The 18044-nt window shown below is 58.4% G+C and overlaps 1 protein-coding gene and 1 long non-coding RNA gene across 5 annotated transcripts in view; one reads left to right on the top strand and one right to left on the bottom strand.

Annotated features, from left to right (window-relative positions):
- Positions 1 to 16516, top strand: part of ANKFY1 (ankyrin repeat and FYVE domain containing 1) — an 81711-nt gene extending 65195 nt beyond the window's left edge. For all 4 annotated transcript variants that reach the window (XM_045487258.1, XM_045487259.1, XM_045487257.1 and 1 more), the window contains exons 16-25: positions 314 to 432; positions 1509 to 1665; positions 2323 to 2523; positions 3918 to 4094; positions 8797 to 8944; positions 9404 to 9494; positions 9799 to 9923; positions 11224 to 11370; positions 12383 to 12473; positions 12846 to 16516. In XM_045487258.1, the coding sequence (XP_045343214.1) occupies positions 314 to 432; positions 1509 to 1665; positions 2323 to 2523; positions 3918 to 4094; positions 8797 to 8944; positions 9404 to 9494; positions 9799 to 9923; positions 11224 to 11370; positions 12383 to 12473; positions 12846 to 12978 (1389 nt within the window). In that variant the 3' untranslated portion in view covers positions 12979 to 16516. The remainder of the gene's footprint in view (positions 1 to 313; positions 433 to 1508; positions 1666 to 2322; positions 2524 to 3917; positions 4095 to 8796; positions 8945 to 9403; positions 9495 to 9798; positions 9924 to 11223; positions 11371 to 12382; positions 12474 to 12845) is intronic.
- LOC123602946 lies at positions 16426 to 17769 on the bottom strand. Its single transcript, XR_006714644.1, has 2 exons — positions 17484 to 17769; positions 16426 to 17380 (listed from the first exon to the last, which is right to left on the bottom strand). It is a non-coding gene; the product is annotated as an uncharacterized LOC123602946 (long non-coding RNA).
- Positions 17770 to 18044: the final 275 nt, after the last annotated feature.

The raw sequence follows: 18044 nt of genomic DNA, 5'->3' as shown, positions 1-18044 counted from the left end.
GTTGCCAGGGGCGGGGCAGCTGGTGTTTTCTGTCCCTCCTGGGACACGGCTCTCGAGGACACTGATAGACCTACCTGTCTCGTATGTCCCGAACCCGTCTCACAGGACCTGCTGTAAGAACGTGCACAGAGCGCGTTTTGATGAGTGTTTGTAGGACTAGCGAGTGATACGGATTAAAGTAATCGGCAGCCAATTATCCGCTGTATCGTGCCTGAAACAACGCATGTGATGGCATACGGGGAGAGTTCAGAGATGGTAAGAAAACCTTTGACTTTACTGGGCAGTCTTTGTGAATAACGTGTGTTTTCTGCAGGTCAGACACGGTTGTGATGCCACGTGCTGGGGCCCAGGGCCGGGCGGCTGCCTTCAGACACTCCTGCACAGGGCCATCGACGAGAACAACGAGTCTACTGCCTGCTTTCTCATTCGCAGGTCTGAGAGACCCACATGTCCCTTCGTGCCTTCTCACTGCGGCCAGCCCTCCTCTCGTTTCATCCGGCGGCAGGCCTTGGCTGGTCTGACTTCCCCGGCTAAGGCTGTCAGGGGTCACTGCCCTGTCAAGCCAGCCGGTTAAGGGAACTTGAGTCCCTTGCGAGGAGAGGGGCTTGTGTGCCCATATAACAGAGACAGGAAGTTGAGCCACCTTCCTGCTCGGGGGGCCACAGAGGCTCCCGTAGTCCAGTCAGACCAGTTGACACAGTGCAGCCAGGAGGCCGGGGTGGAGGAAACCAGATGGCCTCTGCAGGACCCCACCTAGTGCATGAACCCCGGGAGGCCCATGGCTCACCCAGAGTGAAGCATGTGTGGAAGGGACCTTTAGAGCAGTGCTTCTCAAAGGTTATTGATGTTTTACTTTTTCACTTTAATTTTTTGAGAGAGAGAGCAAGCATGAGTGGGGGGAGAGGAGTAGCGGGAGAGAGAGAAAATCTTAAGTGGGGCTTGATCCCACAGCCCTGGGATCATGACCAGAGCTGAAATCAAGAGTCAGACGCTCAACTGACTGAGCCCCACCCCCAGCACCCCATTTCTCAAATTTTATTTATTTATTTATTCATTTTTATTTTTTCAACGTTTATTTATTTTTGGGACAGAGAGAGACAGAGCATGAACGGGAGAGGGACAGAGAGAGAGGGAGACACAGAATCGGAAACAGGCTCCAGGCTCTGAGCCATCAGCCCAGAGCCTGACGCGGGGCTCGAACTCACGGACCGCGAGATCGTGACCTGGCTGAAGTCGGACGCTTAACCGACTGCGCCACCCAGGCGCCCCCCGTTTCTCAAATTTTAAATGCATACGAATCTCCTGGGGAGCTTTTAGGAGTTCTGCTGCCCAGGCTGCCCCCAAGACCGAAAAGGAAATCCAGGGGGGTGGGGCCCAGCATTCAGTATCTGGGGGCAGCAGCGTGTCTGTTGGATTGTGTGAGGCCACTGCTGTGACATTTATCAGCTTGCCCTCGGCTGCCTCGGGAGCCTGCTCTTGAAGCCTGCCTTTCATCCCCCTGCTTTCAGCGGCTGCGATGTGAACAGTCCCAGACAGCCCGGTGCTGATGGAGAAGGGGAGGAGGAGGCCAGAGACGGGCAAACGCCCTTGCATTTGGCAGCTTCCTGGGGGCTGGAAGAGACGGTGCAGTGTCTTCTGGAATTTGGTGCCAGTGTAAACACACAGGTATGGAGAGTTTCCTTCCAGGGAGGTAGATGCTGAGCCCAGAATTCGGGAAATCTCCGAAGGCCGGGGGCCTCGCAGACTCTGGGTCCTGGGCCTCGGCTTGGCCATAGGTGGGGCTAAGGGACACACGGAGGGGGCGACTTCCTTTGGGTCGTGCAGCCTGCCCAGGAATTATAAGGGTTTCAGGTGAAGACTCCCACTTTGTGCCTTTGTTCTTTCTATAGCACGAGAAGGATTTCTTCAGTCAGCTTTTCTTTGCCTTTTATCTCCGTTGGTCATATGTTTCCGTTGAGTTTGTCCTAGTCTCCAGCTGAGCACTGTGTTTAGGAGAATGTTCCAGTAGCTCAGTTGAGCCCCCGTGAGTTATGTGTCCTGGCCTGTGGGGGATGACATTTGCTGCCCTGCAGCCAGAGAGGAAGTGGGGTAACTTAGAGGCGGGCTGACCACGCGTCTTCTAAACGAAGTGTGTCTGTGCCCCGGGTCCCTGGAGCATGGGGTCGTGACAGCGGCCTGCAGTCTTCTCTGGGCCTGGCCTCTTTGAAAGTTCATTTCCAACACAAGGTGGCAGCACTGAATCCCAGAACCCAGTTCCGTCCGAAAGTTCTTCTCCTTCATGCTTCTCCCAGGTCCCCTTTCGTTTGTGCCTTGTCCCCACAGGATGCGGAAGGAAGGGCACCTGTCCACGTGGCCATCAGCAACCAGCACAGTGTCATCATTCAGTTGCTGATCTCCCACCCTGACGTCCGCCTCAGTGTCCGCGACAGACAGGGGCTGACCCCCTTTGCCTGCGCCATGACGTACAAGAACAACCGGGCGGCCGAGGCCATCCTGAAGCGAGAGCCTGGGGCTGCCGAGCAGGTGAGGGACCCGCACCCAGTGCCCTGCCTGGCGGCCGAGCTCAGCAGGACCTGTTACGTGGAGACCAAACAGAAGCCCCCTGCCACACGGGTCCCTCACACGTGAAGACCTTTGTGTTGAAATTACACTCCCTTCCCTTGAGGTCTGGCCGTTCAGATGGCCTGTCGGTATCTGTGAGATTTGGTGCTCTGCCCTGTGTGCCTGCCGCGTGGTGGTACCACACGCACAGGGAGGTTGCAGGTGGCCCTGCCCTGGCCGAGGAATTCTGTGGTGTCGTACGTGACGTCGTGCGTGCCTCTGCCTGGTCTCAGGGCCCTAGGAGTGAGTGTCTTGCCAAGATCTGAACGGGGCTCGGGCTGTTGCTGTGACGTCGGGGCAGCTCTCTGGGGGGAAGGTGTCTGAGGACTTGTCATCGTCCGGCTGAGCAGGCTTGGGCCTGACCTTGTCGGTGGGTCTCCAGCGGGTGCTGGGCCTGGCTGGTGACCTGCTGCCCTGGGGGCGGGGCGAGTGGGACGTGGCCCCTCCGCCCCGGCCCCCGGCAGGTCCGAGGCAGGACTGGGGTCTCTGTCGGCCTGGAGAGCACCGCCAAGTTCACGAGTAAGCCCCTGATGACAGTGATGTGGAACCAAGCGAAATCGTCTCCAGCACCGGCGTCTGCGTGGGACAGACCTGTGTGGCTGCTGGCCTCACCCCTGCTCGGGTGGTGTTGGGTGCCCTCTCGCGCCCCGTGTGACACGGGCCCCGTAGCTGAGTCCTTGGGAGACATGCTGCTTGTGTCGGTCAGCAGCCCATGCTGGGGTCGCACGCGTGTGAGGCATGGGTGTGGGGTGCTGCTGCCCCTCACGGCACCCCGCGTGCTCACACTGACCCACAGCTCCTGTCTGCCCCGTGTCCGCAGAGCAAAGTCTGTAGCATACGGCTGGCCTGTCCCCCATAGTGTGTCGTCTCCTGCAGCTCCGTGAACAGGAAACTTTCCAAAACCGCTCAGGGGTCAGGCTGGTGTTGCAGTTGTGGCTCTAGGGTGCTGGGTGCTTGTCCCGCCAGAGCGGTGGGGGGCGGGGGGGCTCCCAAGGTGGGTCTCTGCCTTTGCCCCTCCTGGAGTACCCCTTCCTCCTTCCGTCCCGCACGTGGTCTCTTTCTTAACTTTCCGAATCCATACTTTCTGCTGCCGGAAGATGCCAGGGCTCCCTGTCCCCTGCCAGGGGGGTGTGGCCATGCACACATAGTCGGGCACACGCGTGTGCAGACAGGGTCTGTCGTGTGTGTGTGTGGTGTGTGTGCCGTGTTGGGTATTGGGAGGGAGCCTCCTGGAGCCGAGGGGTGGCCACACTGGCACGTCTCCCGTGGCCAGCACAGCTCGCAGGTGCTCAGCAGGCTCCCGCTTGTTGCCTTAGGTGGATAACAAGGGCCGGAATTTTCTTCATGTGGCAGTCCAGAACTCTGATATTGAAAGCGTCCTGTTCCTGATCAGCGTCCAGGCTAATGTGAATTCCAGAGTCCAGGACGCCTCCAAGCTGACCCCTTTGCACCTTGCTGTCCAAGCAGGTTCAGAGATTATCGTCCGCAACCTGGTAAGTGTCCCCGAAACGTTGCATGCAGCACGTGGACCGCACATGTCGTGGTGCGTGCGGAAGCTCTCGTCACAGGTGTTTGGCCGGGTTTTGTGAGAGGCCAGCACGACTTTGGGGAACTAAGCCAGTGCCCTCGGGGAGAGCAGCTGTGTCGGTGGGCAGAGTGTCCTCAGAGCCCAGCAGGCAGCTTGTGCAGGCAGGTGCTGGCGTGAGGCCTCGACGGAAGGCAGGACTTGGGTGGCCGAGGCCGGCCCGGGGCGCCAAGGGAAGGGAGGCCACCTCTGTCGTCTGCGTCCTGCGCTGGCCGCCAGGGGCTCTCGAGTCCACCGCTGGAGGTAGAATTGACCTGTAACGTTGTATCAGTTTTAGGTGTGCATCATAGGGATTCGATATTTGTGTGTGCTGCAAACCGATCACCACAATACGTCTATTTAATACCCGTCACATACGTGGTTACAAAAAATTCTCTCATGAGGAGGATTTTTAAGATTTACTCTTAGCAACTTGCAGATGTGCAATATGGTATAATTAACCGTGTTACCGTGCTGTATGCTACGTGCCCAGGACTTAACATATTTTGTAACTGGAAGTTTCTACCTTTTGTCCCCCTTCACCCATTTCACACCCCCTGCCCCCAGGGACCATCAGTCTGTTCTCTGTATCCAGGAGCTTGGTTTTTTGGTTGGCTTTTAAGATTCCACATAGAAGTGAGATCACGTGGTATTTTTCTTTCTCTGTCTGACTTATTGTACTAAGTGGAATGTTCTCAAGGTCCATCCACGTTGTTACAAGTGGCAGGATTTCATTCTTTTTTATGGCCGAATAGTATCCCATTGTGTGAATGTACCACATCTTTATCCACTCATCCATCCACCAGTGGACACTTGGTTTGTTTCCATATCTTGGCTGTTGTAAATAATGTGGCAGTGAACCGGGGGGGGGGGGGGGGCAGACAGCTTTTCAGAATGGTGGTTTTCCAGAGACACAGGACACGCGTGGGCCCCAGAGCCCTCGCCCCCACCCGCCGTGGCCTGCAGTCTGTGGCCTGGCGCAGGCGGGCTGCGGCGTGGGCTGGGGGCCGGGCAGTGAGGGGCGGGGCTGCAGGACAGGCCGTGGGTGCACCCTGGAGTGTCCCAGCTGTGCAGTGCGAGGTGGGGTTCCGGTCCCCAGACGCCGGAGGCGGCTCCCTCTCGCGGAGGTCAGAAGCAGGCCCAGATGTCAAAGTTAAGGTGGTGGCTGGGTTGGTTGGCTGGTTTGTGTGACAGAAAAGGTGTTTTAAAGCTTTTTTACGGTATATGCAGTAAGCTTTCTTCTCTATCAAAAAAAAACAACAACAGTGTTTTTCCTTTGGATGAACACGTAGACGTGGAGTTACTGGATCGGGTAGTTGTTCTGCGTCTAACGTGTGGAGGAGCCTCCACACTGTTCTCCAGTTTGCGTTCCCAGCAGCGGCACGTGACGGTCCCTGCCCACGTCCTCGCTCACGGTCAGACTTTCTCGTGTTGTGGGTTCAGTCATTTTGAGGTGACAGCTAACCGTGGTTTTGATTTGCGCTTCCCTGATGATGAGCGATGGGGAGCATCTCTGTTCGCCTGTCTGTCGGCCGTCTGTGTGTCCTCTCTGGAGGAATGTCTGTCCAGTTCTTCTGCCTGTTTTTAAATTGTATTTGGTGGGGTTTTTTGCTGTTGAAATGTATAGAGAGAGAGAGAGAGCGTGTGCGGGCGCATACAAGCAGGGGAGGGGGAGAGAGAGAAGCCCAAGGAGGCTCCACACCCTGCAAAGAGCCCAGTGCAGGGCTTGATCCCACAACCTTGGGTTCACGACCTAACCCGAAATCAAGAGCCGGATGCCTAACCGACTGAGCCCCCCAAGTGCCTCTGTTTTTTTGTTTTTGTTTTTGTTTTTGTTTGCTATTGAGTTGCAGTGAGTTATGTATTTTGGATATTAGCCCCTTACCAGATACATGATTTGCAAATATTTTCTTCCATTCAGCAGATTGTGCCTTTTCATTTGTTAATGGTTTCCTTTCTTGTGCAGAAGCTTTCTAGTTTGTGGCCCCACTTGCTTATTTTTGCTATTGGAGTCAGACCCAAAAAATCACCACCGATGCTGATGTCAAGGAGCTTCCCACTCTTAATTCTCAAAAGCAGAAAGGTGTAGGAAAGTTTTTACATTTTACAAAGGAGAAGATGTAAGGTCAGAAAGAATCCCACCCCCCCCCCCCCCAAGACTGTGAGGGAGTCGGTAGCGTGGCTGGGATTTCGGCCACTTCTGCTTGACTCCAAAGCCTGCCTTTTCCCAGAGGACACGCTGCCACCGGGCAGGGGAGCGGTCTGAGCCAGGATGCGGAGCCTGGAGAGTGCGTGTGGTGTGCTTTCACCAGAAAAGTGGTTGAAATTTGGGGAGAGTGTAGGAGATGTGGTTGGAGAGGCGGGTCGGGACCAGATTGTAGAGGGTGGCATTTCAGCGCAAGAACAGGGAGCAGCCTTTATCCTTTCAGCAGCGGAGAAGCCAGAGCGTGTCCAGAGCTGTGGGCCTGGCGTCACCTGGGTGGCTCCTAAATGCTGTGGTTGCTGGGGTCTCCTGTCAGCCCCAGGACGTGCTGCACAGCTAGCCTTCAGGGCGCTTGACCTATTAGATAATACTTATTTATTAAATAAATAAAAATTTATTTTTTATTTTTTATTTATCTTTATTTTTAAATTTTATTTATTTATTTATTTATTTATTTATTTATTTATTTATTTATTTATTTATGGGACAGAGAGAGACAGAGCATGAACGGGGGAGGGGCAGAGAGAGAGGGAGACACAGAATCGGAAACAGGCTCCAGGCTCTGAGCCATCAGCCCAGAGCCTGACACGGGGCTCGAACTCACGGACCGCGAGATCGTGACCTGGCTGAAGTCGGACGCTTAACCGACTGCGCCACCCAGGCACCCTGTTTATTTTTGAGAGAGAACAGTGGAGGGGCAGAGAGAGAGGGAGACACAGAATCCGAAGCGGCTCCAGGCTCTGAGCTGTCAGCACAGAGCCCGACACGGGGCCCGAACTCACACACTGTGAGATCATGACCTGAACCGAAGTCGGACACTTAACTGACTGAGCCCCCCAGGCGCCCCTATTTTGTATTAAGAAAGCTCTCTGCCCAACGGGGGGGGGGTGGGGCTTGAGCCCCCAACCCCATGACCGAGAGTCCACGTGCTAGTGATTGAGCCAGCCAGGTGCCCCTCTGCCATTTTTGTTTTTGAGAAGTACTTTTTCAGAAACCTTCATGACTTGTAACGTGTTAGAGCTGAGAGAGCATTGACCTTTGTGGTGGGGAGTGAGGGCATGGGCAGGGTCGCCGGCGCAGGGGCCGAGGGGAGGCAGTGGCCGTGAGGTGGGTTGTAGAACGATTGGGTGGGGGCGGCGGGGGGGTCTGGTGGCACCAGGCACAGACTGGGTGTGAGGACCAGCCAAGGAGGTAGACGTGGGCCTCAGAGTAGTGGGGAGTCGGGCCACGTGTCCATCTGTCTGAGAGCCGAGAGGTTAGAGGGTCACGGCCTCTTCACCAAGGCTCTGCCGCTGCGTCACGAAGGCCTGAGCTCGTGGAGGGTAGGAGTCTCTAGAAACAGCTGGCCTTGCCAATAACGGCCATGCGGTTTAGTGTTGGAGCCGGGTCGTGTCGAAACAGCACCTTCACCCAGACTCCCCTGCCTGCCGGTTAGCCATCTTCGAGGTTAGCTATGATCCCCAGCACACGCAGCACCCTCGTGCCCGCGAGCACCCTCCGCATGTCCTCCTGGATCTGTGTGTGGTTTCAGTGGGCGCCCCGGGGTCTGGGGAGGCTGGGACCTGGAAATCAGGGTGTGAACCAGAGCAGCTGACCAGTGCCTCCAGTCTCCCAGGCGGCCTCAGGCCTCGGGAGAGGCACAGACTAGATTCTGTCCTGTAGCAGCTGTCTCGGAGCTCTGTCAGAAAGGGGAAGGTTAACGAGGCGGCAGGACCACGTCTGAGGGGCCTTTCTGCTTTTGGTTCTGTAATTCTCCGGTTAATTTCTGTCTTCTAAAAAGCAAAATAAAAATAGCACATGCTTATTGTGGAAGAACTGTACACGCGTAAGGGTATAAAGCTGGTGGTGTCTCCCTTTCACCCCCAACTGGAGTGAGTGTGGTGTAGACGCTTTCACACGCCTTCAGGGAGTGTGTGCGTGTGCACACGTTTCCCTCTCTCTGCAGAGGAATCACACTATCATGCCGTCTGCTAACTCGCCTGTTTTTGACTTACTGTATCACAGACATCCTTCCACGTGAAACCACACATGTCTGTCATCCCAGTGGCCACCTGTTGTGTTGTTTGGTTGCAGTAGTTTTCATAACTGAACCCTTCTGGCAACCTGGTTTTACTACCCTAAGCAGTGGACGTCTGTACGTGGAACAGTGAACTCACTGCGGTCCCGCGTAGTTTCATGTCCTGAATCTTAGAAGTAGAGTTCCTGTGTCCTGAGGAATGGCTTTCTGACATCTTGCTGATTGCTGGTTTCAGCCTGGGACGGGTTTTGCTGTCTCCTGCCTCCCCGGGAGTGTGCGTGAGACTGTGCTGCTCCCGGCCCTGCCGGCCAGGCAGACGCGTGGGTGTCAGGAGGCAGGCAGGCTCGGGCCCCGTAAGTGGGACCTTTGCTGGTTGTGCAGGGAGGCTGCTCACGTAACGAGCCTCAACAGCTTCTTGCAGGAGCCAAAGTGAACGAACTAACCAAGCACCGCCAGACTGCCCTGCATCTCGCCGCCCAGCAGGACCTGCCCACCATCTGCTCCGTCCTCCTGGAGAATGCGGTGGACTTTGCTGCTCTGGACGAGAATGGAAATAACGGTAGCTGCCAGGCATTCCCCTGTGCCCCGTGCCGAGTGCCCTGAGCAGGCCCCCCCAGTCCGGAGGTGGAGGTGCCCTGCACCCGTGGGCCTGCTTCCCTCAGGGAGGCTGGCTCTCGCAGCAGCAGAGCTGTGGCAGGGAATGCTCTGGGCGGGGCATCTGTCCTGCCACCGACCATCCCCGGGCAGCCTCCCGTCTTCGTGGTACCCCTAGAAGCCTACAGCGGTTTCCCGTAAAACCAGAAAGTCTCACCTTGGGGTAACCGTGGGAAAAGGAAGCAAAGTGTTACGAGGTTGCGTTAATGACTGAGTCTTGGGGGGTGGTGAAGACCGGACGGGATGGCTCTGTGAGTGGACAGTGGCTGCTCTGGCTGTGTCCTCTTTAGAGGGAGGTCCGTGAGCAGTTGAGATTTCCCACGTGGGCTTCTGGGCTTGCACAGTAAGAGGCTTTACTCTCCAGCTCTTCATCTCGCGGTCATGCACGGTCGGCTCAACAACATCCGGGTCCTCCTGACCGAGTGCACCGTGGACGCTGAAGCCTTCAATCTACGGTGAGCGCCTGTGTTCCGGAGCAGAGGCCTGGGCTCCGCGTCACCTAGCGTGACCCTTAGGGCTGGCGGTCACTGCGCCTCGCAACAGCCCCGGGTGCATGCAGTACAGCTAACTGGCCACTAGGGCACTGGACCAGCTTCGGTACCTTGGACATTTTCATCTTGGAAAATGCTCTGTAGAAAACCTTTTATGACCCGTTACGTGTCCTTAACTGTGTCCGGCCTCACAGGTCCAGAGGTCGCGTCTTTTGTGCGTGGTGACCACGGCGGGTCTGTACCTAACTTGTCCACCTTGCTTCCTCAGAGGCCAGTCGCCGCTGCACATCCTGGGTCAGTACGGCAAAGAGAACGCAGCTACCATCTTTGAGCTCTTCCTGGAGTGCATGCCTCAGTACCCTCTGGACAAGCCGGACGCGGAAGGAAACACGGGTGTGTGATACGGCGCTCGCGTGTCCTGGAGACACAAGAGCTGGGCACACGGCCACGATTGAAGGGCACTCCGTGGGTGCACGTGGCAGGTTCTGTGAGCAGCTGTCACCGCTGCTGGGGTGGAGTCTGGCAGTGTCTGATTCGGGGCACGCGTGCGTCTAAGTGTCCCTGGGGCTGCAGAGCCGTGCCCGGGTCCAAGCAGGCCTGCCCGTCCCTTCTGACAGCCCTCCTCTCTCTGCTGAGCGCCCCGCAGATGCTCCAGAAGGGGGAAGTGTGTTGTGCGTGTGTTGACGGGCTGTGAAAAAGTGGCAGGTGACAAACAGACGAGGCCCCTGTCCTGGTGCTACTCTAGCTACCCGGTCGCTGTGCTAATTTGTATGGCTTCAAGTCATTTTGTACACGTACTTCTGCATTTGTGTTCTTGTCGGATGCGCACAGCCACCCAGAAAGTTAAGCGGTGTGGGCAGTGCGTCCCGAGTTTTCACGTAAGCAACCAGCGGTGAGGCCCCGTGCTGCCGCCATGTTCCCGGTCCCCCCCTCCTGCCACACAGAGCCTCCTTGGCCTGTGGCAGAAGCTTTGTCACCAAGGAACGTCCTGAACCTTAGCACAGGACTGAATATTTTATCGTTAGTTCTTGGCTTCAGTACATGAATGCGTTGTTAAAAGCTGGCAGTGACGAGCCTGAGCTGGAGGGAGTCGGCCCAGGAGTGAGCTGGGGGCCCAGCACACCCTCCGGCCGCTGTCCGGGAGGCGGGAGGCCGACGAGCAGGTGCGTCGCGTCCGTGCTTCCGAGTTGCACAGACCTGGTTCCGATCGCCTAGCTCTGTCCAGTTCCAGCAGGCGGCCCTGGGTTCGTAACCTCTCTGTGCCCCTTTGCTCCTCTGAAATAACAACCCTTGTCCGCCTGGACTGTTTAGAAAGTCATGAGAAGGAGTTGAAGTGTGGGGCCCAGGAGAGGTAAGAGAAGGGCTGCCGTGGGCGTAGCGGGCGGCAGGCGGGAGGGCCTGGCCGGAGCCGGGCGCCCACGGGGTTCCCTGGGTGGGCCTCCAGATTGAGTCACGTCACGCGACAGGGGCTTTGGCCGGCCAGGCTTGTGCTGGAGGAAGGCAGGTGGGACGGCGCGTTTTTCCTTCAGTGCCTGGTCCCTGCTCTGTGGCTCTGGAGCGTGTCCTGGAGCTGGGGCCGCCCTGCGCCCCCCGTGGCGGTCCGTGGGGCTCTGCTGACGCACGTCCTGCTGCCTTCCGGCGGCAGCAGTCGGGGCTCAGGTGGAAGGAGCCCTCCCGTGCTTTTGTTTTCCAGTGCTGCTGTTGGCTTACATGAAGGGGAATGCCAACCTGTGCCGTGCCGTCGTCCGCTCGGGAGCTCGCCTCGGGGTCAACAACAACCAAGGGGTGAACATTTTCAACTACCAAGTTGCCACCAAGCAGCTTCTGTTTAGACTGTTAGGTGAGTGTCTACTCGCTGCTCGTCCAGCGCAGACACGGGCGCGGTGTCGGCCGTTCACGTGCCCCGGTGACCTTTGAACCCAGAATGACCCGAGCCGGCTGCTTTCCAGGGCACTCCAGGGCCCCTGTCAGCCCTACGTCCCGGTCCTACCGGAGGCCCATAAAGGCACCCACGCATCGGCCCGTGGGGGGGGCGGTCACCCCTCCACGGCTCTGGCCGCTCATCTCTCCGCACGTCCTTTGTGCTTCCGCGGATCCGGGTTCTCCGCATTCTTCCGAGCAGCCTTCTGCTCCAGCCCCTGCCGGCTCCCCCTCTGTTCCCTTGTGGCGAGGAGAGTGGCACCTTGGTGGCTTGCTATTTGCAAGTGCCCTCCCTTCCCCGCGAGGCGGCCGCAGAGCGGGCTTCTCAGCCCCGTGGTCTGGGCAGAGGAGCGAGCTCTGCGATGTTGGCGTGGGTGACGTGCCCGGCGTCGCTTGGCAGACGGTCTGCAGCCCAGCCGGTGCCTGCGTGTGGCGCTTCTGTGGCGCCAGCTGGAGCCGCCCGCGGGCCAGCGTGGCGGGCGCTGGGCAGACACCGGCCACGTGCCGCCTCCTCCCCGCGAGCTCGGGTGACTTGCGTGGGCGCGGCTCTCGGAGCCGTGCGGGCAGAGCTGGCCGAACGGAGCCGACGGTTCCCGGCCCGAACGCGCCACGCTTCCACGAGCCCCACCACGGCCCCTCGCGCTGTGCTCTCCCCCGTGTCCCTGCTGCTGGCGTCCACACCGCAGACCCAGCCGGCCACGGTGCCACTTCGCCCCTTGCTCTCGCCCCTGCTCGTCCCGTCCCGCCCTGCCCGCTCCCCCGCCGTCCCCTTGCCCTTCGGCCCCTGACCATCCTCCTGGCCGCCCTGACCGCCCGTGTCCCCCACAGACGTGGTGCCGTCTCCCCAGCTACCGCTGCCACCCCGCCCCTCCCGGCCCCGGTCTGCCCGGCACGGTCACTCTGACGGGCCCTTCTCTCTGCCCGTGTTACAGACATGCTGTCCAAGGAGCCTCCATGGTGCGACGGCTCCACCTGCTATGAGTGTGCGGCCAAGTTCGGAGTCACGACGCGCAAACATCACTGGTAAGGCCCCGACGTCGTCTGTGGGGTCGGGGGGTGGCTCGCCGCTCCTGCCTTCTCCCGTGACCAGCGGGAACCCGCCAGCGCCCCGCGCGCACGCTGGCCAGGTGTGGGGTTGCGTGCCTGTAATGGCGTCGCTGGGGGCCCAGGCTCCCTGCCCTCGCTGGCAGTGCGCGTCTCCCCCCCACCCAGCACCGCGGAGCTGGGCCGTTACAGCCAGACTCCCCCGGCAGCAGCCAATGGCTGGGTCTCCATGGACTCAAACGACGCACGTGTCGGTGCCACGTGGCGGCCACTGCACACCCGGCCCGGCCCTGCCCCGGGAGGCGGCTGCCCGTCGGGGCCCCCCTCACGTCCCCCGCTTTGCCTCCACAGCCGTCACTGCGGACGCCTTCTGTGCCATAAATGCTCGACCAAGGAGATCCCTATTATAAAATTTGATCTGAACAAGCCCGTGCGAGTTTGCAACATTTGCTTTGATGTGCTGACTCTGGGGGGCGTCTCTTAGTGAGCCCCCCGGCCGCACCCCGGTCACCTCCCGGGGGCCGCTCCGCGTGCCAGCCTCACCCACCCAGAGCAGGGCTGGCCCTCCTGTCTTCCTGCGGCAACAGACTGAACCATTACGGACCCGCTGTGATCAGTCCCGCTTCAAGGATTCCGCGTGGTTGTTGGCGTGTCAGACTGTGGTCAGGGCCACCGGACGCCTCCCACCTTGGACCAGGCCGTGTGCCTCGTGGCCCCTGCGATGGGCATCCGGCCCCACTCTGCTTGCAGCACAAGGACCCTGGGAAAACCCTCCCCCTGCGGCAGCGTAGTGTCCGCGGGGAGCGTGCCCGCAGCGGGAAGCTGGCCTCACTTGAGGGTAAGTGGCTGTGGACTTCTGTGCGCAGTTTTCATAAAGATTCTAGGATCCTCTGGCCCGAAGTCTTTTTTGTTTTTTGTTTTGTTTTGTTTGAAAAGCTAAGCTGTATTTTAGGGAGCTAGCCCTTTAAAAAAGGCGAAATCTTTCTAAACAGGGTTCAAAGATGAGAGCTGAAAAATCGTGGCCTTAACTGAAAGCTTTACCGTATCCCTACGACTGGGTGTTGGGAGGGCAGTGTCCCGTTCTCTGTCCTGCCGCATCCTGTCTGCAGAGGCCTCGGTCACTCTGCCGCTGGGGCGTGGTGGCGGAGACGCGCGGCGCGCTGTTCCAGACGGCTGCGCTGCTCACGTTCAGAAACGCCCCCGCCTCCAGCAGCCCTGGTTCTGATGGCCAGCTTGCATCGGACCTCAGCACACACTTCCTGCGAAGAGTCCCTCCCCGGGAGGGACACCGTCACTAGGCCTGGTGACGGGAGGGGCAGCGTGCGGCCTCGGGCCGGTGGCTGCCGGGTCGGCCCGCGTGTGCGAGCCTGCGGGGAAGATGCTGGGCCGTGAGTGGAGTGAGGTCCTCGAACTGACCGGGCCTCAGTCGCTGCTCGTGTGTGTGCTGACCCCGCAGCGCTGAGCTTCTTTTGAAGGTTTGGCCGGTTTAAAAAAAACAAAAACAAAAACGTACATTTAAAGAGAAACTTCCACCACTGCTTTAAGAAAACTAACTCCGAGGTCAACACAAGCGTTCACGAGTTTTTCTCAGAGATCGACCGTCTTAATCGTAATACTGATTTCTTCTGACATTTGATAACCACTGCATTGTTTTTGCATTAATGAAAATGGATATGTGTGTAAAGGGACTAAGTATTTTTTTGCAACAGCCTGGTTGTTTTGGTTTGTTTCTTCGGATAGTGGTATGTCCTCTCTGTTGCTGTAGGTTTATACATTCTCTTGCCTACATATGTGTGTAACATGAGCTGATAAACCAGAGTGCTACTTTTTAATATTTCTGTGATTTATGAAATATATATGCTTTCTATGTTAATAGGAGCTTGTGCACAATGTTTAAAAGAAAAAATTAATTACAAGAGTTTTCCTGTCCCCTAAAGTCTGTGACATATTTCATGCAGAACCTTTAGGGAGAAGCACCTGGCCTTGGCAGACGCCTGCCCACGTGAGGCCCGCGGTCGGTTTCCACGTGCGGGTGCCTGGACTGGGCCCTGAGGAAGTGGGGCGTAGGCAGGTGGCTTGACTCCTTAGTTGGAAAGGAAGATAGTTAGGCTTCCGATGCGAGTCGAGGTGCTCGGTACGTTTACACCTGCTCTTTCCACGTTCAGGGTGGAGAGTCAGTCGGGGCGTGGCCGGCTGTCTCGCCCCCGCCCTACCGTTCCCAGTCCCAGTAACAGTGTCGCCTGCGATTGCACATAAAATCTTAAAGTTGTGCTGAAAATGTGCGACGTGAAGCTTCCGTTCCTGCACAGAGTCCAGGGGCGGCTGTGGTGCTGAGCAGAGACGTGGGGGGACGCTTGGGGAGTCCTGCACTGGCTTCAGGGGTGTCCTCGCGTGGTACACGGGGGCGGCCTGCCCACAGTGTCGGGGTGCTCGCTGGCCGCATGCAGCACGTCCCGTGGTGGCTGGCCGTGGGACGCCCTCGTCACTGCCCAGGCTGGGACCTCACACGCTACAGAACTGCCTAGCTCTTTGTGACCGTTTCACCCATAGCTTAAATGCTAGTAGCAAAGTCTCAATTTTATCCATTCAGAAAACTGCCAGCTGTAAACAGTAGAGCGGGAAGAATAAACCTCATGAAATACAATTTGTGCATCAGTGAATTAGCTCTAACTGCTTCCTGCTCATCGCCAGGCTTCCCGGACTGTGCACTCGTAGCCGTCTTTCCCTTTTTTAAATACTTCCGTGTGCAGTACAAGCCACGTGCTGTGCGCAAGGCCAACGGCTAAACTGACTTGCTGTGATCCTCTAACGTGGGAGTTCCCCACCAAACTTAAGTGCCTACACCTAGGAGTTTTTAGCTCTCTGTGATTTGTAGTGGTGTCTCGCAGAATGATGGACTAGAACACGAGTTCCGTTTGCAGTTTGCTGCCCGCACTTGGTCAACCCCAGTCCCCAGGCTGGTCGAGGCTGGACCAGACCGCTCAGGTCGCCTGCCGAACCCTCTCCAGGAGTGGGGTCCCCGTGACCGCCCGCCCTCTACCTCAGCCCTGGCCGTGCCCACTCCTCTCCCTGCCCGGGGGCCCTGCGAGGAGCCCAGTGGGCCGGTGCATTCGCGACCACCGCACACTCATGCCCCCTGCCTGTTACGCCGAATGGAGTTGCGCTGACCTTGTCCAGAGGCGTGGAGTGGGGGAGAGCCTAGGGAGGGGAGGGCTGTCATCTCCATCTGGGCCGCTCGACGGGAGAGAAAGAACACTGTCGACGACGTAAATGCTCAGGCCTGAGAGGCGCACCAGGCCCCTAGGTGACGGGAGCCAACGCAGGTGAGTGTGACGCCGTCACGACGGGGACCAAAGGAGCCCCTGGCACAGCTTCTCCCACGACTGGGATTGCTGCCCTCAGGACGAGCCCCAGGAGGACTGGGCACGGGACCCCCTAATCTGAAGCGCCCCCGGCCGCGGAGACGTTCCCGTCCTGTGGGAGCAGTTCGGCGAAGAGCGGATTGCTTGCCGAGACGCGCTCAGCACGTGCTAAATTACCCGGGGTCGTCAGATGCCTGAGAGACTGTCTTTGGAAGCTCGTCGCCTGTACGGTGCCTCTTCTGTGTGGCGTAAATAACGTGCGGCCTGTCGCGACAACGTTGGCTTTCCGTAGCGAGGGGGGGTCTAAACCGCTTGACCCCATGACTTGTCCTCTTTGGGCAGATGTGTGCGGCTGGCTGTTCCCGTGACACCCGTGTGACACCAAGGGAGGGGCGGAGGCTGGAGGTGTGCCTCAGTTTCCAGGCCGTTCAGGGTGGCGCTCAGTGTGGGAGGATGGCTCTGTGTGTGGGACCACGACACTCCCATCCGCAGCCCGTGTGATGGAATGTATGTCTCGAATACCGGTATCGGCATTTTCTGTAACAATTCCTTATAACGAGGTAAAGTTGTGCATTTAACGTGGAAACTTTAATGAGACGATTGTAGTTACTTTTTAACGCAGCGGTACCAATAAGCATTAAAAGCAACCTTTTCAAACTCTTGATATGTGAACATATTTCTGTAACAGCTCACCTTCTAGGAGAGTTTGACTCGCCAGCAACACTTTCCAGAAGCATGTTGTCGACAGCAGTCCAAGAGTAGCTATTGTGGCGTAGCCGCCCGGCTCCTCCCCGGGATCCGGCCCCGGTGAGGTCTCTCGGGAGCTGACCTGGCCCTCGCACGCTCTGGGACCCGCAGCCCCCTTCCTCTGTCTTCCAGCTTGCTCTCCCTGGTGCACAGGCACCGCTGAGTGCCGCCACAGGACAGTCCCAAGTAACCCCAGCAGCTGTCCTTGCGGGGCACGCCAGCCAGAACCCGTGGGCACACACAAGGACTGGGCACGGCCACACTCCAACATGGTTGCCAGGGAAGCGCACTGGGTTTTTGTGCTTTGTTACTGATTAGCGGACGGTATTGGGCCAGTTTCCTAACGTCTGTGCCTTAGTTTCTGCGCCTGTCACACGGGAGTGCTGGCCACGGCCCCTCCTGGCTCCCGCGGGTCCCGAGGAAGGTGATCGGAGGCAGGGAGTAGGCCCTTCCTCTCCTGCGAGGACACCGATGGCGGTGTGCATGCTGAGAGTCCCCTCCAGGGAGGGCTGATGGGAGCGCTGTGTGTGGTTTTCCTGCAGGAGTGAGTCTAGGGGCTCTGGTGGTGGGAGGGCTCTCAAGGCAGGGGTTCGGTTTGTCCACCGCCAATTTCTGAACAGACACAGCCCCAGGCTGTGTGTGGGGTCTCTCTGGTCACAGCTGTCCCACAACTGAGCGAGGGATGGGGCGATGGTCTGGCGTGGCCCCTCTGACCCCAGGCTGTCCACTCTGGGGGGGCAGCTGCCCAGCCTGGTCAACACAGCCCTACTCACGAGGCTGGCGGAAAGCAGACGGTGGCCACTGTACCCCTTCGCTGGACTCTCTCGAGGCCACAGAAGCCCCCTGCCCAGCATCCCTTCCGACTGCCAGCACATCTTACCCGCCTGGGCCGCACCGCACCGCGTGTGGCATCCATTGCCAGGGACCCGCCTCCCTCCGCCATAGGTCTGCCTGGGCCACCTCTGCTGGAGGGGGAAGGACGGGGATTTCTCCAGTGACCACTGGCTTCTTCATGGAGGAGCCCTTCAGCCCATTAAGCTGACAGCCTTCTCTCAGCAGAGCCGTTTGAAGATCTGCCTGGGGCCCCACCACGAGGAGGCTGTTCACGGTAAAGTACGTGCTTGGTGTCAAAGAGGACGTGAATTCTTTTTGAGCAGGAAGTGAGCGAGCAGGGCCCTCTCTGGCCACACTTGGCTGGGGTGACAGTAAGGGGGCCTGGTTTTGCTTCTTTCCATTTTCAGTTTGTTTTGGAGGGGTCTGAACTCCTGTGGACCCGGCACCCACCCTGGGCCTCGTTCCCATCCCGAGGATGGCCTCTGGGGCTCTAGCGGGCCTCCTGCCCCACACTGTTAAGCCCCGAGGTCAGGAGCCTCGCTTGCCCCCATCCCACCCCATGGTACACAGGTGCCCGTAGACAGCTGCTGACCACGGAGAGCCAGAT

The sequence above is a fragment of the Leopardus geoffroyi genome, chromosome E1 (genome assembly GCF_018350155.1).
Source record: "Leopardus geoffroyi isolate Oge1 chromosome E1, O.geoffroyi_Oge1_pat1.0, whole genome shotgun sequence".
Classification (NCBI taxonomy): Eukaryota; Metazoa; Chordata; class Mammalia; order Carnivora; family Felidae; genus Leopardus; species Leopardus geoffroyi.
This window is presented reverse-complemented; position numbering and strand designations above follow the sequence as displayed.